Source organism: Hesperophylax consimilis, chromosome 13, assembly GCF_061612785.1.
Source record: "Hesperophylax consimilis isolate HC1 chromosome 13, BYU_Hcon_1.0, whole genome shotgun sequence".
Lineage (NCBI taxonomy): Eukaryota > Metazoa > Arthropoda > Insecta > Trichoptera > Limnephilidae > Hesperophylax > Hesperophylax consimilis.
Genome location: NC_142848.1, coordinates 27,776,415 through 27,795,356, shown reverse-complemented (window position 1 = coordinate 27,795,356; position 18,942 = coordinate 27,776,415). Strand labels below are relative to the sequence as shown.

Sequence of the window (18,942 nt, the reverse complement as noted above, 5' to 3'; positions counted from 1 at the left end):
GTTTTCATGAAAGGCATAATACTTGTGTTATTTTTTTGACAGGCTTTTTGATAATTTAACATCTCTTTGTATAATTTATCTCTTTGTTTGATAGAGACTATTAGTCCTACAGTGATCCAAGGCTTTATTTTTTTATAATTTCTCTTAGCGATGACAATTTTATTTGTACTCTTGGAAATATAAGCTTCTAGAGTGTTATAAAATAATTCTAATGCTGAATTTGGGTTAGCTATTGATAGTATGTTGTCCCATTTTTCTGAATGAAGTAAATTGTTTAATGTGTTGTAATTAATTTCATTTATTTCAACAGTGTTAGAGTATTCTTTTGAATTTGTGGTTAAGATGTTGTGTCCGTAGAATGTTGGGTAGTGGTCAGTAATGTTTGTTTTTAGAGTTGAAGATTTAGTTATAATGTGTTTGTGTGTTTTGATAAATATGTGATCCAGAGTCGTGGAATTATTTAGATTTTCTCTTGTTGGTGAGTTTATGTATGATTGATATCCTGCATAAGACAAACAATCTAAGTATTCATTTGTACATTTTGTTCTTTTGTTGTTTTCATTAATGTTTATATTAATATCACCAGTTAATATTGAAAAGTTAAAGTTATTTCTGTTTGTCATTTTTATAAGTGAATTAAGTTCATTGTTGAATAGAGATTCATTTAAGGAAGGTGATCTATAGATAGCTAATAGCAAATAAGTGCAATTACTATGGGTAAATGTTAATTTAATTGCGTTAGCTCTTTTAAAGTCTAGAATTTCGAAGGCAGGTTTTTTAAGACAATTTTTTATAAATAAAGTGATTCCATCGTGACCAGTATGTTTACATTCGGATGAAATAGTTACATATCCTGGCAAGTTATAGGGAATTACTTCTTTCATTTGCGTTTCTGTTAAAATGACAATACTAGGAGAAAAATCAAGACTATCGAGAAGAATACAAAGCTCATCAAAGTGCCTTCTTAAACTTCTAATATTCATATTAAGAATTGAAAAGTTAACGTCCTTAAAGTGATTATTTAGTTCACTAGTGTTTTTACAAATGTAATTTTCATACAAAAAATTTTCATAAGACATTTTGATGGATATAAGTAATTTTCACATGCAATGCGGTTAGATGGTCCTTTATTCTGAAGGGATGTCATTCGGCTGCCTTATATGGATGATTGGAGCTGTTTCATCTTTTCTCATCATAACGTTACCGTTTTTCGCCCAGATGAATTTGTAGCCGAGTCTTGAGGATTTCGCCAGAAACAGGAGGTGTTTATTTAGTTGCGTTAATTGTTCGTTTATGAAAATTTTGTTATCTTCCGGAAAATTTATTTTTTTAGTGTACAAGACACCATATTTTCTTTTTTGGTCGATGATTTTGTCTTTTGTTTCTTTGTTTTGGAATGATACAATTAAGGCTGGATATTTGTTTAAAGGGTTTCTGTTTCTGATACGATATATATTTGTTATTTTTGATGATTCCATTTCGCATTTGATGGTTTCCATAATATTATTGACTATTTTTGGTAAGTTTTCATTTTCTTTAAAAGGAATACCTTGTATCTCAATGTTATTTTGTTTGTGTAATTGTTCCAGTTTGTTTATTTGCTGTTTTATTTCGTTGTTTTCTGATTGCAGTTGTTTGATCAGTGTATCTTTCTTTTTATTATTTTCTTCATATTCATCAATTTTATTACAACAAAATTCTACTGATTTCTTAAGATCTCTTAGTTCATTTTTAATTTGTTCTCTAAAAGATTTCATCAATTGTTCCGATAAATCTTCAAACTTTTTTTCCATGAATTTAAATATTTTATTTGTGTTGTAGTCATCATCAGAGTCGCTAGATGGTGTTTTTTTGGTGGTTTTCTTTAGCTTGCTCATTTTAATGTATTTGATGAAATTCACTAGATGGCGTTACACTTATATTATTATAGTTTTTGATTATTATTTTTTCTTTTATTTAAAAAAAAGTTGCTTTAAGCAGGGAGCGAACTCAGCTCCTCCGCGACAATAGTGAGCGACGCTAAAGTTGCAATCCTCTACGCCACGGCCTATTTAACCGCAACCGTGATAATATTGGTACTAATATGTGATATTAGCCTGACTGAAACAGTATTCGGTTTGCGCTAAATAACAATTGCGACAACACTTTCACTGAACACGACACAGATTTAAGATCACTTTAGGATACTGATCAGCGGGCGTTTTAAAACAAGTACGCAATAAAAAGTTCACCACTGTTCCGCAGTTATATATTCACCAATATTTTTGGATTATTTCGGTAAATTAACTATTAAATTTTGATCATTTATGCAGAGCGATTTTTAGCGTGCACGCACAGTTCGAATGTAGGTACTCTAATATTGATGGTTATAACATGGTTTCACAAATGCGTCGCTCAATTTATAATAACTACAACTAAATAAGTAAGTACCTATTCAAATTACAAATAACTTTAACAAAGGTAAATTTTAGTAAAATATTTATTTTATCAACACAATTTGAATATAATAATCTTAAATTATAAAACTTAACAGCTTGATAATCTTAACTTTACAGTCGGGGGCGTCGCAAGTGTAGATTTAATGGGTACAAAAAAATCTATGGATATAAAAAGTGTTTGCTTAGAACTAAAACTAACTATAACTCAAACTAACATACAGAACATAACTTTTCTGAAAAACTTTTTGTAATTCATGTATTATAACTGAAATATGTATTATTTACGACAAATTTTTACACATTAATTATAAATCTTTTCATAATTGATATTTAACCAATGCCCATTCGCGGTAAATCAAGTAATATCAATTACTTACTTTATTTTTTTTTATAAACCTAGATAATAACATTTTGGTTCTTTTGCTTTGACACTCGTAGCAAAATTATAGTCGTTATTATAATATAATATTACCTTATACCGGCATATCTTTGACAATTCTTAAAGAGTCGAAAGAGAACCAATTTGAGATAAAAAAAAAGAGTGAGAAAAGGGACTTCTTTGGATTTGCTGTCCAAACGATCGAAACATTCTAAGCTAAAACTATGCAGGAATCTGGTCAAGCAACTAGTTAAAATAATTGCGGAATGGGAAGAAACATTTCTACAATTGTATTGTTGTCTAAAGAAATAATTAGTTGTGACAAAGACAAAGCTTAGCTAAATTATTTATTTTATTTTGATTCGGGAATAACAGCGGGGAGAGTTGTGTATATTTTTGTTATGTTAAATGGACGTTACGAGTCGCATGTAACGCAAGATACACTCACCAATTGGGTTTGTCTTGTCCCCTTCGACCCCCTGCGACAGGTGCTAGGTGTTTTTACATGGTTTACATGGGGTTTTACAGGTAACGGAAAAATAGAATCAAAATGCACAAAATAATTATGTTAAAATAAAAATGTTCGTTTGTTCATAATCTTAAATCTCCGAAAGTTCTTCAACGATTGCTTTGAAATTATGACACAACGTTGTAGTCGAATATGCGTGTGTTTTTATATACTTATATTATACAGATGTCCCCTGTGACAGGTTCAAACATGATTTTTTTAAAACACCGCCATCTTTTGGACGTAAAAGCAACACGCGTTATTGTTCTGAATCTGCATAGACAGAATGAGCCAGAGAATTGAAAATGAGCTGATTCATGAAAATGAACTCACATAGAAAATGAAATGAACTCAAATAGAATCAAAGATCTTTAGAGTCAATTGATGACATTATATCTACATCAATGCATTATCATCATATCCATTAAAACCCTCGTTATTTTTTTTACTTTTTGCTTTTATTTGCTTGTTTTATCTCACCAAATATTGATTCTATCGACTTGGGAGTGGTCTCATTCGATTCAGCTCGAATGAAAACTTAGTAAACAAGCCTCACTCGACCTACTTTGTAAGCATGTACATATTTAAAAAAAAAACCCTTCCCCCCTTACCTCTAGAGGTGTGTTCCATCATTTTTGGCCGGACTCTCAAGATGAATTTTGTGCATTATAACACTATTTTACTTGTTCTATAGCGAAATCACTGATGATTGACTGTCCGAGCTAGGCATCTAGGGCTTTACAACACTTACAGGCGCAATAGCTATCTGTATTAGGACATCTTATGATTTATATGGATATTATTATCATCATTCCCTCATTCACCATGTTGAGAGTTTAACAAGGAAATCCATCTGATGATAGTATGAAGTCTCCTTAGTTAAATATGGCCTTCGCTTACACTGCAAACCGTTTGGGTAAATATACAGTAAAGCGGGACACTTTTAATACGCACTTAAAAAAATTGCTGTAAAATAAATAATGAGAAATAAGTACTTCACTTTTGGGTCCAAAACTGTCCTATATTTCAAGCTGGAACCAAAAATACACATTCATAAAATTTCATTGAAATCGGTTGGGCGATTTCGGAGATTAGCTTGTGCGAACACAGTTACATGTGATTTTTACATACTAAAACAAGATAGATAAATGCACTGACATGTACATCGTACATGCACCTATTTAAGTGTCTCACATTGTTATCTAATTGATAAAAAGTGTTTTTTTTTTATTAAAATGTGCCTATTAACTGTGTCTCGTTTTTATGTACATGTACCACCCTTTTTGCAATTATTTTCTTGCATCTAATTCTTACTTTTCTGCTTATTCGACGCAAAGGACTCGTAGACCATCAATTCCTTCAATTATTATAACCTTGGTTATCACAATAATGAGCTTTGTTTAATGTTCAGCATTTGTAGTAACAATTAACAGTTGGAGATCGCTTGAGGTCGCATCATTCTGTATATGCAGAAGGAAGCGAGCGCGCAGACGGCCGCTAACGCTGTGAGCGCAGTGACGTCCGCCGCCGCCTGTCCCGCGCTGCCACGCACCACGCGCCCCCAGCCGCCGTGGCGCCTCACCCACGGCGTGGCGCACTCGGCCACGTGGCGCGCCGCCCAGCCCGTCACGCGGCAGAAGTGCGCACGCAGCCCGCTGCGCAGCGCCGCGCACGACAGGTCCGACAGGAAGTAGAACAGGGCGAGCACGCGTTCGATGGAAGCGCCGCCCTCCTGCACAAAATGATGAGTAAATAATCATAAACATTAATGGAGACGATGGAGCTAAGCTCAATAGTTCTTGGTATTCGGTAATTGACGGCTACACCAGAGCTAAACGAAGAAAACCACTTTAAATAAAAAATGATACGTTAATGTTAGCTCAGAGGGTTGGAGCTGGCAACACGGTATCACAACCTCATACATAAGCTCACATTTCACCACAACCTCAAATAACACATCTGCCCTGATGATGGACACTGCAATGCTGTCCGAAACGTTGGCTAAAGAAGGAGTTAGCGCAACACGGCATAACACCCCAAAAACAAATAACAAAAATACTTTTGTAGGTGATCACTAATCAATATCGGGGTAAACTGCCCTCGATACGCGGCTTGTATATTTTCATGTTAATCATACTTACACCTGTAAATTTGTTTTCTTTCTTTATTATTTCACTTTGGGTGCCTAACTATCATGCGAACACATCACTGATGTGTCCTTGTTTTGAGTTACTATCAATGTAAGTATGCATACATTATTACGTACTAACAATCATGCATGCAGGGACATTGGAGGGTTTAGAATCGTTTTAAAAATAAATGTAGCTTTTTTTACAATAAAATGAGTCCTGCCGTGTGCGGCTAAGGAGGTTAAGCAATCAGTTTCCTCACACAGCCGTTGGGAAAGGGTGGATCCCCTCCAATGTAATCAATAATATCCCTGATGATTTGTAATTTTGTGTAGCGCAGTTTTTGTGAAAAATATCCTCAACAGTCTTAACAGTTAGGTGTAAGGTATTATCAGTGACTTGACGATTCGGTGCCCGGAGCGGACTGCTTTAATTGCGCCCATGTAGGGCCGGTCCTGGAATCGTGGACCACGAAAAAAATGGGCTATTGCAGGGGCATTGACAAGGATTTTGGCTAGGAGCTAAGAGAGTGGTAAAGCAAAATAATTTTATCCGAAGCTATAGCCCGGAGCATGGAATCAAAGGATTTTTCGCATTGGGTCACAACACCCAAACTTTGGATTTTTGGCCTGAGTTGGAGCATGGACACATGGAAACATTGGGTTTTTGCCCGGAACTGAAGCATGTAGTATGGAAACAACGAATTTTCGTACGGAGCTAGAGTACGGTCATACTCGGAGTTGGAGCGTGTAATATGAAAACAATGGGTTTTCGCCCGGAGCTGGAGCACGGTCATACTCGGAGCTGAAGCGTGTAGTACATAAATAATGAGTTTTTGCCCGGAGCTGGAGCACGGTCATACTCGGAGCTGAAGCGTGTAGTACATAAATAATTAGTTTTTGCCCGGAGCTGGAGCACGGTCATACTCGGAGCTGAAGCGTGTAGTACATAAATAATGAGTTTTTGCCCGGAGCTGGAGCACGGTCATACTCGGAGCTCAAGCGTGTAGTACATAAATAATGAGTTTTTGCCCGGAGCTGGAGCACGGTCATACTCGGAGCTCAAGCGTGTAGTACATAAATAATGAGTTTTTGCCCGGAGCTGGAGCACGGTCATACTCGGAGCTGAAGCGTGTAGTACATAAATAATGAGTTTTTGCCCGGAGCTGGAGCACGGTCATACTCGGAGCTCAAGCGTGTAGTACATAAATAATGAGTTTTTGCCCGGAGCTGGAGCACGGTCATACTCGGAGCTGAAGCGTGTAGTACATAAATAATGAGTTTTTGCCCGGAGCTGGAGCACGGTCATACTCGGAGCTCAAGCGTGTAGTACATAAATAATGAGTTTTTGCCCGGAGCTGGAGCACGGTCATACTCGGAGCTGAAGCGTGTAGTACATAAATAATGAGTTTTTGCCCGGAGCTGGAGCACGGTCATACTCGGAGCTGAAGCGTGTAGTACATAAATAATGAGTTTTTGCCCGGAGCTGGAGCACGGTCATAATCGGAGCTGAAGCGTGTAGTACAGAAATAATTAATTTTTCGCCCGTAGCTGGAGCACGGTCATACTCGGAGTTGAAACGTTTAGTATGGAAACAACGGGTTTTCGTCCGGAGCTGGAGCACGGTCATACCCGGAGCTGACGCATGTGGTACGGAAACAATGGGTTTGGGCCCGGAGCTGGAGTATAGAATCATAAATACCTAAGCCACTCACTCGGAACTGCAGAATATGGAAATGAAACAGGGAAGCAATTTATTAATGGAGAGGGGAAATTTAGGGATCTGCGTATCCAGGAGTGACATACGTATGAAAATATCCCTTTCGCTGCGGCGCAAGGCGATGGGTCGATCTGGCACACCACGCAGCTGGAGGGCAGGCGTATCCTGAACACACGTCATCCGATACACTTGACCGTTGCTGGAATATGGACACGAGAATATTTGCCCGGAGCTGTTGGATGGGTTTTTGCCCAGGGCTAGCTAGGAGCCACGTGTTGTCTGATGTCTGACGTAAGCAGTTGGACCTACCTGGAATAATGTCTGCAGAATGTGCTGGAAGGTGGGGAAGTCTAGCGCGGCGAGCTGCACGGAGTTGGCGCGCACGCGCAGGGCGGCGCGCTGCGGGGATAGCGCGAAGCGGCGCGAGGCCAGCTGCAGCGCGCGCGCGTCCCACCACCAGCCCCACCAGCCGTTGTCAGCCCTGAATCAATCAAATGAGTCAACGATCTGATTCTCAATTTCACACGGAATTGATTCTTCATTTCTTAGTTTTTTGAACGCCCGGAACGTTATTCCTAACACAGGCATGTTATTCAATGAGATTTCTTTTATCATTCTACGTTATGGTGTTCTAAAGATGAGGGAGAAATTATCGTCTTAGTACTAGCATAGACCCGTGAAAAATCACGGGAATATTGCCTTTTATAAGATGAAATTTACCTTTCGAATGTTAGTAAGCTTGAAAAATTACGAAATCTATTATGTCATTAAATTATAAAAATAAAAGGTACGTTATATTCATGTTAATGATAATTATTGATAGACATTCAATTCAATTCGTATTCTTATACAGGGTGTATCGGCACGTACCCGACAAACTTTAACCAGCTATTCCTTAGCATATTTGGAGTAAAAAATCTTATGTGCACTTTGCTGTCCGGTAACGTTTTTTTACTTCCTTTTTTTACTTTATTGGCGCACTTTTACAATCACAACGAAATGGCACGGCACCATTCGTCTCATTTTTAACTATTATTATTTAGTGTGTGCGAAAGAGCGAAGACGCTTTTCGACATACTTGCTTATAACAGCTGTTGAACACGAAAACCAAAGCCAATGACAGTGATGTAGTGTGGAAATTGTTAAAGTTTGTCGAGTTAGTGCCGATACACCCTGTATATGAACGGACTGTTAATGTTATATATTATGTCCCAATATGTCCACTGGACCTTATTCAGTAAAACCGCACGCGCTGTCTCAGTAGCGTATCCAGGGGCGTATAACTCTCGCATAACCTTGTAACCCTGATGGGAGGAGTTATCCTCAACCCAAATTCTTATAGACAAAGCTGTTGTGGCTGAAAGCTCAGATCTCATTGGCTCAGAGCAAAAATTGTATCTTGATCTCTCGCTCTCTACCGTAGCGACTGGTGTAACCGAAAGAGAAGCTAAGCATGTGTTATGCTCCGATAAAAAAATAACGGTAATTTCCAAGACGCCATTTCGCAGATTGAAGTCAGTTGAAGGTTTTAGCGTAAATATTTTGAATTTTCTTTCACCCATCTAAAAATAATGTTGCGTGCTAGAATTCTTCAAGGTGATAAATTAATGCCGTGTTGTGTTAAAGGTTGCTCAGACGGATTCGATAATCCGGTGCTAGCAAGAAGCAGCAAGAAATACGTTTGTTTGTGTGTGCCATTTCGCGATTGAAATAAAAAATACGGTACTTTTGGGATTAAAAAATAATGCGTTGCCAACGCTTAATCTTCCAATCATCATAAAATATCCGGTCTATCTCCACCAATTGAAAGAAGGACCCGATCCCGTTGTTAAATACAAGTACTAACCTCTCGTTCTTTGATAATATGTTCATGATTCCTGAATGTACTTCATTGGCAAATAATTTGATTAATTTTCCTTTTCAGACCTATCCGTATTCCGACGCGATCTTATACCACGTATTAGGAGACTAAAATTGCTAAAAAAAGCCACGATTACATCAAACAAGTTCATTTAAACCTCTCCAGAATTACATCATGTAAGTACCAGTATTTTCAATGATGTTTGCTGACGACAAAGCTGTGAAAATTATATGAAACCCTTGCAGGAGAACTTGAATAACTTCTAGTGCTATTTTTGTGTATATATTCTTGTATTTTTGTGCAAGGTCAAATTAAATCCTATTAAGTTGTTGCAGTAAGACAGAAATCCTGGGTTCGATTCCTAGTTGAGACTGTTACTTTTTATTTTTTTTGTGTCTTGTTCTGTTTCATGTTTTGTTTAGATATATTAGTATTATCTTCTACTTCAATGATAAATCAATGCTCAATACATCGGTTGTACTGACCCTGTTTTGTATTACTGTCCATTGTCTTTTTGAAAATAAAAAATATTTTGATGTGTGCATAGCTGTGGGTTTTTTTATTTTCCTTTTCCTGCATTCAAGTATTTTTTATTATATAATTTTTTTGGACTAGTGAATGAACGATGTTAGCTGGGTGCAGGTATATTGTCTATGTTTGCTCTTTTTTAAATGACCTTGAGATTTCTTTATGGTCCACCATATATTTACCTGTCTGGACCAAACGACCGTTTTATCTGTGGTCGTCTGTGGTTAAGGGGGTGACAAAATGGCGCCATACAAAAAGCCCGAAGATATCGATCTAGAGAGTGGTTTATTTATGAGCGTATCTTCGCTCTATTAAATTATTCATATGAGCAACTGTAAAGCTTTTGAACACAACAAATACGCAAATTTCGAATAAAGAATTCATAAATTAATGTTGGTAGGTTCCTACTTTATTTTATTTAGGTGGATAATGGACATACATACACTTAAATAACACGGAAAATAATTTTGTACCAATAACGTCAAGATTGAACAATGAAATAAATAATCTCAAAAACATATAACAGCATATTTTCAAATGAATCCTTTAAAAATAACCTCACAACAAGCAATGGACGATGTCTTTATTTTTTAATTATTAATAATTCAAATTGATTATTATCCTTAGCAAATCAATAATAAACGAAGTAAAATGTTCGAATTGTTTTATTGTGACTTTGTTTTGCCATGAACATTGTAACATTTCCGTTTTTTTTGCATGCACCGAGTTTTAGTAGATAAATGAACATTGTTGTTTTATAACAAAATAAGGTTTATTGTGAACATGGTTATAAACACATTTATTTGAGATATTTACACACATTTCTAAATAGTATAAAACAAAATCACTATCCGCATCTGTCTGTGTGCTTAGTTCTTTTAAACTATGCAACGGAGTTTTATAAGGTTTTCACTATCATTTAGAGAAATTCTTCCGGAAGGTTTATATATATACAGGGTTTTCCAGTAAGAGGTGTTATTTTGATATTCAATCGTAAAAGATCAATGGTTTCGTTGCTTGTGTGGCACGTAGCGCCGTCTCGTTGAAAGTAAACGTTGTCCAAATCAATACCATCCAATTCCGGCCATAAAAAATCATTAATCATCTCTCGATAGCGCAATCCATTCACCGTAACTGTTGCTCCAGCCTCATTTTCTAAAAAGTAAGGTCCAATGATTCCGCCGGACCATAAACCGCACCAAACAGTCCCATGTTGAGGATAAAGAGACTTTTCAACAATAACTCTTGGATTTTCCGAGCCCCAGATGCGACAATTTTGCTTGTTGACGAAGCCACCGAGGTGGAAATGGGTCTCATCACTCAAGATGATTTGCATTTGATTCACTCAAGTGTATTTTAATAATTTCAATGCAAGTTTCAAAGCGTGTATCGTTCCATTTTTATTAATGGCGTAGTTTCTACTTGTCAAATGTCAAAAAATGACAGCTTCAAAAGTAACATCTACCGAAATAGCGGGATATTCAAAATAACACCTCTTATTGGAAAACCCTGTATATATAATGCATGGATATTTTATTTATTGAAAGTAGAGAAAAGTTGAGCAACGTCGGGTACACGTCAGCTAGTTTTGTTTATAATGTTTCGAGCGAGTTCCAATTTTGAAATTAAAAGTACAATGAACTTGAATAATGTTACGCATTACGCGGGAATATTTCACATTACTTACCAAATGACCTATACACATAGACATATGAATATTAGTAGACCTGCCCTAAGTGATTAAAAGCGTATTATCCCCACTCCCCATACCGGTTCCATTGGAGCCGGCTGGGCTCGCGTATGGCCTCAAGTGAAATTTGAAAACGTGACGTCATCATTCTTGTGCGAACTATGGTCGAGGCATCATCGGTTCATTTTACGAAATAACACTGCAAAATGTTGACTTGTGATATGAAAACTTGTAAAAATAGATGTGAAAAAGAGAATAAACCCAATTGTCGTATTACATTCCATAAGTAAGCATTATTTTACTTTATTTTAAGCTTATTCACACCGTATTATATGGATCAGTTTTAGAAACATATATTATCACATCGCAATGTAGCGATTCTCAAGTGTGCACATCGTTGTTTACTGGGGTAAGTAAATTATGAAACATTTGTAAAAGTGTCTTAACTAAATACTCTGAAACTAACTACGACTCTGAAAATAGAAGCTGCCTTACTTTGCCGAATTTGGACTTCGCAAATTAGTTCATAACGTGGCGAGTAATTTGCGCTCCCATGTAAAAATGTCTATTCATTCAAAAGCAGATTTTACTTTTGAACTAAATGGTGATATTATAATGCGAGATGCCTATTTACTGTCAGATTGATTTATTGACGAATCACAGTCAGCCTTACCCCCTTCGTTCTTCAACAGTTGATTTTACCCCTCGCCATTATCTTCTCGTCTATTAATTCCTATGTCTGTGCCTATACACGAATAACCGAAATTAGTATGTTCAATTATAAGATTCGCGTGACCTTGACAAATGGGGAAGAAAGTAATATATTATTACTGACCTGACTGGCATTTGCGCGCAAGCCGGTGCCCTTAGGCCTTGCGCAGCGAGCCCCCGCAGCAGGTGCGCCCTGTAGAGCCGCAGCCCGCGCGCGGCGCCCGGCCCCGTGGGACCCTGCCCGGCGGGGCACTGCCCGGTGCCAGTGGAGCCCTTGTCAGTATCAGCGCCCCCCGGCCTCGGCAGCCAGTGGCCAGCGCAGCCGCGCTCTTCGTCCACGGAGAGCTGGCGCCGCAGAGGGGCGCGAGAGTCGCGCTCGTCCAAGGACACCACGCTGCAAACTGCAATCAACTTACCATTGAAAAAGAAAATAATTCTAATCAATCTAAACGTAATATGAAACTGAACAAGACACCGTCGCACAGTGGGCTGAAAATCGCCTTTCATAGACATAGAGACTTGAATCTTCAAGGGTATTTTTTTTGGCTAGAAATGGATTTTGCTGATTACTATGCTATACAATTCGTATGAAGCAATTGCGTGTACAAATGAAGGAGTTATAATTTTTTAAAGAAAAATTTGTATGGCCCTGACATTAAGGGGGGGCTAGGGTTTTAGAATTTTTTTTTTGCATTTTTTTAAAAAATAAATGCTTAATATATTAAGAATATTGTGTTCAAATTTCAAGTTGATTGGAGCAAAATTGACGAAGTTACGAGTATTTTTATACCTGTCGGATTTTAATCCCTACCCGACCATACGTATAAGCCGAGCAGAGCAGGAAGCTGAGAAACAAACTAAAGAAGGCAGGATTCGTCGTAGACAGGAGCAAAAAGGTGCTTTAGACATCATGGTGATAGCAACATCCTTTATGGACCTGGCATTGATGATTCAGTGTGAGGTAAGCCGATAAAATTTGCTTATAAACGTTTAATACCAGATTTTTTAGTGTTCAAAACTTTATAGCGTTTTTCCCACAACTCACGTTTTCAAAGTCGGTGACTGTCATAACTTCAAAACTACTGCACCGATCCTTTTGAAATTTTGAAAACTATTTCTGTACATAATTTACGAGGTAACGCTGGAGAGTTTTTTTCAAATTTGTTAATAATTATTATTTTACAATAACAAATTTGCCGATTTTTTCACTAAAAATAGCGTTTTTCCCTTCAAAGTGTTCCAAAAAAGTGAAAAATTAAAATTTCGAAAAACCCTCCCAGCGTTACCTGGGAAAAACTATTATCTAACAAATGAACTTTGATTTTTTGATTTCAGATGACCCAGCACCGAGTTATGAGGGTCACCGCCATTCTACTTTTTTTTGAGACACGTCCGAATAATTGCTGCCATTGCCGTGTTTTTTAATATTTCTCCGTGAAAATTTTATACAACATTCTTAAAATGTCATACTTTACTGTCCTATTAGATTTAATAAAGAAATTTTAACTGTGTTGTCACAAAAAATTCACAAAAAATTGCCTTTTTTCGTACGAATTAACCCTAGCCCCCCCCTTATGAGGCTATCTCTGGATATTATAGCATAGTAATGATCAGCAAAATCGATTTCTAGCCAAGAAAAATTCCCTTGACAATTCAAGTCTCCATGTCTATGAAAGGCAATTTTCAGCCCACTGTGCGACGGTCACAACTAGGAATCGAACCCACGATATCTTGTCTTATTTATTAAACGTCATATTTGTCGAATTCAAAGATATTTCTAATATCTTCGGTCGAACTCTTATTTCAAATTCAGAATTAACAATATCATCTAGCTATTGGTTTGTAACCTAGATAGTGTCTCGGATAATCATATCCGATTTTTATTTATGTTGGATACTTATTGACTTTTTATTAGTCTAAATCAGAAGTCCCCAAACTTTTTTGTCCCGTAGACCATGTTCCGTTTTTTTCTGTTTTGGGTGGACCCCCTGCTTTCCTAATATTGAATTTCAGACCGAAATTTACCTTTATTTCAGAATGGGTTTATATGTATGAGGTATTCTCGATTGCTCAGTACTGGATTCCCCACAATATTTTCGAACCCACTAATTCCCCACAACATATTTTAAAATCCACGCAACCCCAATTTTTTTCATTGACATGGAACCCTTGCAAGTCGAAATAGACCCCTAAGGGTCGATATAGACCACTTTGCGAATAAATGAATATTTAGGAACAACTTCTTCGTTTAACTTGTTTTGAAAGTTAACTCTTAAACCCTACCTGGGGTACTGGAGTACCCCCCTGGTGTTTAAAATATCAACAATTTTGACAATATTGCACTGTTGCAAAAATCGCTCTAGCTAATCTACTCTCGATAAATGGCGCGTAAGTACGTCGGTAAGCCGTGACCTCCCGGCAAGTGCAGTCGCGTCCACAGGTGTTCCGGGGTACCCCAGTACCCCGTGGTAGGAATAGTGTTAGTTCTTCCTTCCAGTTATACTTGAATTACTGAAGTTGTTTTTCGACACCTCTCTGGTAAGTTTACAGATTATTTATGATTTACTTTAATTTGTGATAATGGCTACAGTACAGTGTTGATAGAGAGGGCCTGCGCCCAGTAACGAGACATTCATGGACTAATAATGTGTTATGAATGTAATGACAGTGTATGCAGTGTAATGAGGTGTTGTATTGTTTTCAGATATGGAATCCCAGACTCGAAATCTTGGGGGGGGGGGTAAAATTGCAGCTGCTTTGTTGGTTTCTGACGACGAAGAGCTAAACCTAGGAGAAGATTCAGAAGATGAGCCCGACAGTGTTATCGAGGATTTCTGGGACCATTCTGAAGTCCCATCTCATGAAGACGGTGATCAAGTGGAAGGAGATGAAGAGTATTTAGTGCCTGACAATGATGGGGCTGGTATAAATGAAGAAGATAGGCGCTTGGTTCGTGTGCTAGATTCTCCATTAGTTCTGTACAGAAAATGTCATAATAATGTTATGGAACTGACTGCTCCCGTACAAGGTTTTAACAGAAACCTGACATGTAACAATTGGTTCACGCCTATACCCACGGCCAAGAAGTTACTGGAAAAAGGCATAACATTAGTTGGAACAGTAAAGAAGAATAAACGAGAAATTCCTCGTGTATACTTGGACACTAAAAATTGAGAAAGATGCACCTCAATGTTTGCCTACGACGGACCTCTCACACTTTTGTCGTATTGTCCTCTAAAGTCAGCTAAGAAAAAAGCTGTAATCATGCTGTCCACCATGCATGACAGCCCTGACAAGGATAATGAAGTGTACCTCCCAGAAATAATACATTTCTATAATAAAACCAAATGCGGGGTGGATGTGTTCGACCAACTTTGTAAGAAGTACTCGACGTCCAGGAAGATCAAAAGGTGTCCCATGTGTCTCTTCTACGGGTTGCTAAATGCCGTTGGTGTCAACTCTTGGGTCTTATTCAAACTGTCAACTAACATTGATAAAGAAAAAATAACCAAACGGCGTGAATTTCTTTAGAGTTTGTCAATGGCACTCATATATTCTCATATGAGAGCAAAATTTCAATGGCCAAGTTTACCCCGGGATATCAGAGAAACTATAAGTGCAGTCTTGAATATTCATAGTGAAGATCATAGACCGGTCCCTGATAATCTCAAACCTGGTCGCTGCTGTTTTTGTCCGCGCACAAAGGACAGAAAATCTCGATCTGTCTGTAACACTTGTCGCCGCCATATTTGTGCTGACCATCAATACAAAATCTGTCCTTCATGTGACGACAAAAATGCCTATTAGTTTTTATTAATAAATTTTATTGTCTTTTCTTATTACTTTGCCATAATACAAATAATATTTTAAAAAATATCAAATACTTTTATTTTATTAAATTTTTTCTGCCCGGGGTACTTCAGTACTCCGTGGTAGGAATAATTACATTCCCAGAGTGGTAGGGTTTAAGAGTTAATGTCACTCGTCAATGTAATATTTAATTGAAGAAGAATATATCTAAACGAAGCATGAAATGTTATGTCCTCCATCATAATTGCTCAAGCTACATTTTCACACAAGCATCGCGGGTTCGCTATCACACCTAGGTAAGTTTTCGAATTGGCCTGTTCCCAACCACTCTAAAACATTCAACAATAATTATTATTACTATCTTTAAATCCGTCAATCACTATAGACCAAGAAGCTTGCTGAGTATGTTCTCAAAAAAATTCAAAAAAGGCAAAACGAAGGCTCTAAAAGTTACTCAAAGACAATGAAATCCTATTAAGAAATCAATACGGTTTCAGATGCAATTGCGGCTTTTACTAAATTAATTTCTGATAACCTCGATAAAAGCCGCAAATCCCTCGCTGTTTTCTTGTATATAGTTAAAGCTTTGATACTCTATCTCACCACATACTTCTGAAAACACTCTTGCAGAGACGAATAAAAGATATTCCCCTTGAATGGTTTGAGAGCTATTTAACAAATAGGTCCCAGTCAACTGTTATCAACTTCGCCAAAGAGTATAGAAGTACAAGCTTACCTATCACCTGTGGTGTGCCCCAAGGATGTGGATTAGTCCTAAGTCTCTTTCTGATATACATTAACACGTTATGTCATTTGGATCTTCAAATAAGTGGTTGTCTTATTTGAAGATGAAAATTGGAAATCAACCATTCAGAAATGAAAATTATGGCATAGATGCTAACCTCCTCCCTACAATACGTAAACCCAAGCTCTCTAAAAACTGTCATAAGTGATAAACTGCCATAACCTTTGGAACTACTAACTAGATTGCCACCAAAACACAATTTGGAAGTACTAACTGGATCACCACTAAAAACAACACTCGAAAGTACGGACTGGATCACCACTGAAAACGAAATTCGGAAGATCTAACTGAATCACTACTAAAAACAACATTTGGAAGTACTAACTGGGTCACCACTGAAAACAACATTCGGGCGTACTACTGGGTTACCGCACTGAAAACAACATCGGGAAATACTAACTGGCACACCACTAAAAACAATATTCGGAAGTATTAACTGGGTCACCACTGAAAACAACATCGGGAAATACTAACTGGCACACCACTAAAAATAATATTCGGAAGTATTAACTGTGTCACCACTGAAAACAACATCGGGAAATACTAAATAATTGAGTCACCACTGAAAAAAACATTCGGGAAATACAAACTGGTACACCACTTTAAAACAATATTCGGAAGTATTAACTGAGTCACCACTGAAAAAAACATTCGGACGTACAACTGGGTCACCACTGAAAATAACATCGGGAAATACTAACTAGGTCACCACTAAAAACACCATCGCCCCGGTGTAAGATCACCATTTAGAATTGAAACGTTGCTTTAAATGACTTTAGCTGTATTTGGTGACCAAATCTGAACAGACATGTACTTCCCCTCCTTCTTCTTCTTCACAACATATCCCAATTAGGGATGCGACAATATCACTCTGTTTTTCATAGGTATTTTTTGTTGAAAAATTAGAGACGTCAAAAACTTACCTTTCGAAAGAACTTACCTTTCGAAAGAGAAACTTGAAAAATAATCTGTCAAAAATTTCAACAAAAAAATACACATTTCGAACATAGAATAATTATTAAATAGAAGTAAAATATTTTTTATATTACAGGAAGGTACCTACTTTGTCGCCTGTCATGTCTGAATTCACGGAATCATCAGTTTCAATGTTGAAAATTTAAACCAAATTTGAGTTCATTACGCAGAAATATTTCACATCACGGACAACCGAAATTAGCTGTTCAATAATATTACGTACAGTTCCAATATTGAAAATGTCGCCCACGCACGCACCTGGAAATTAGGTAGGTACCCACTTACGGGATTCTTACGAGAATCTAGTTGAAATTGCATCGAATTCTTCAATCATAGATTAACTCGCTGCAGTGTACCCGGTGTTGCTGGGGTTATCCTTACGAGATACACAAATATCACTTAGGACTTTTCTATAGGCCTTTTCAAGAAATACAATTCGTAGACCATTATTTTGATGTATTTCATAAGGTTTAGCCAGCGTTATCAATGTAAGCGCCCTTAAATATTTTTTTTACGACTTGATTACATAACATAGACTTTTCTCTACTTTCTATAAATATAATATGCATGTATTATATATATAACCCTTCCGGAAGAAATTCTCTAAATGATAGTGAAAATTCTATTAAAATCCGTTTTGTAGAACTAACGGCCCAAACAGACAGACGCGGATAGCGACTTTATTTTATACTATTTAATTAATAAATATTATAAAACATTTCTCGTATGTTTTCATGGTACGTAAATAAGTAAATAAACGTACGGTAATTGATAAAGAAAGTCATCAATGCGGACCTTATTTTACACGTAAAACAAAATTATTTTGCATTTAAAATAACTACATAAAATATTATTAAAGAACACATACTTATTCAAGGTTACAGATATTTGATTTTAACCTATAATCCCAAAAATTATTGCAAATCGGTTGTCAATATTTACATGTTTATGACATCAATGCAATTACTGTTTTCAAGCAAATTACATGGATTTTATGTACTGCGAACATCAGTTTTATAAATGTTTCAAAGGAACATTATTCCTATGGAATTAGTTTAATACAGTATGTAGTAAAAAAACATTATAATTAATTTACCCCTTGCGGAATTCGCAGGCGCTTCCTTGTGACAGATGTTACGTGCCGGCGCCATTGTTACTGCGACTGCGTATTGCAAACCAACCCCGTGTGGCGACTGCGCGGTGCTAGCTGTCATAATAATTCGCTCAGGTACTTCAGAAAAACCACGCATGCGAAAATTGCATTATAAATTTTAATAAAAATGCATAAATATACGTGAATTCACCAACTATGCTTTGTAAAAAGATCACGTCTGCTAGTTATCTAATTTCAACGATATTGTTAGATTTTTTTTATAAAATATACAAACA

The 18,942-nt window shown here is 37.0% G+C and overlaps 1 protein-coding gene across 1 annotated transcript; it reads right to left on the bottom strand.

Annotated features, from left to right (window-relative positions):
* Window positions 1–2,428: 2,428 nt before the first annotated feature.
* On the bottom strand, window positions 2,429–18,734 carry LOC149418706 (uncharacterized). Its single transcript, XM_089638627.1, has 4 exons — window positions 18,650–18,734; window positions 12,088–12,364; window positions 7,483–7,654; window positions 2,429–5,057 (listed from the first exon to the last, which is right to left on the bottom strand). Exons 1-4 carry the CDS (start codon window positions 18,702–18,704, stop codon window positions 4,752–4,754), a joined length of 810 nt encoding a protein of 269 aa, XP_089494753.1. The 5' UTR covers window positions 18,705–18,734; the 3' UTR covers window positions 2,429–4,751.
* Between the last annotated feature and the right edge of the window lie 208 nt (window positions 18,735–18,942).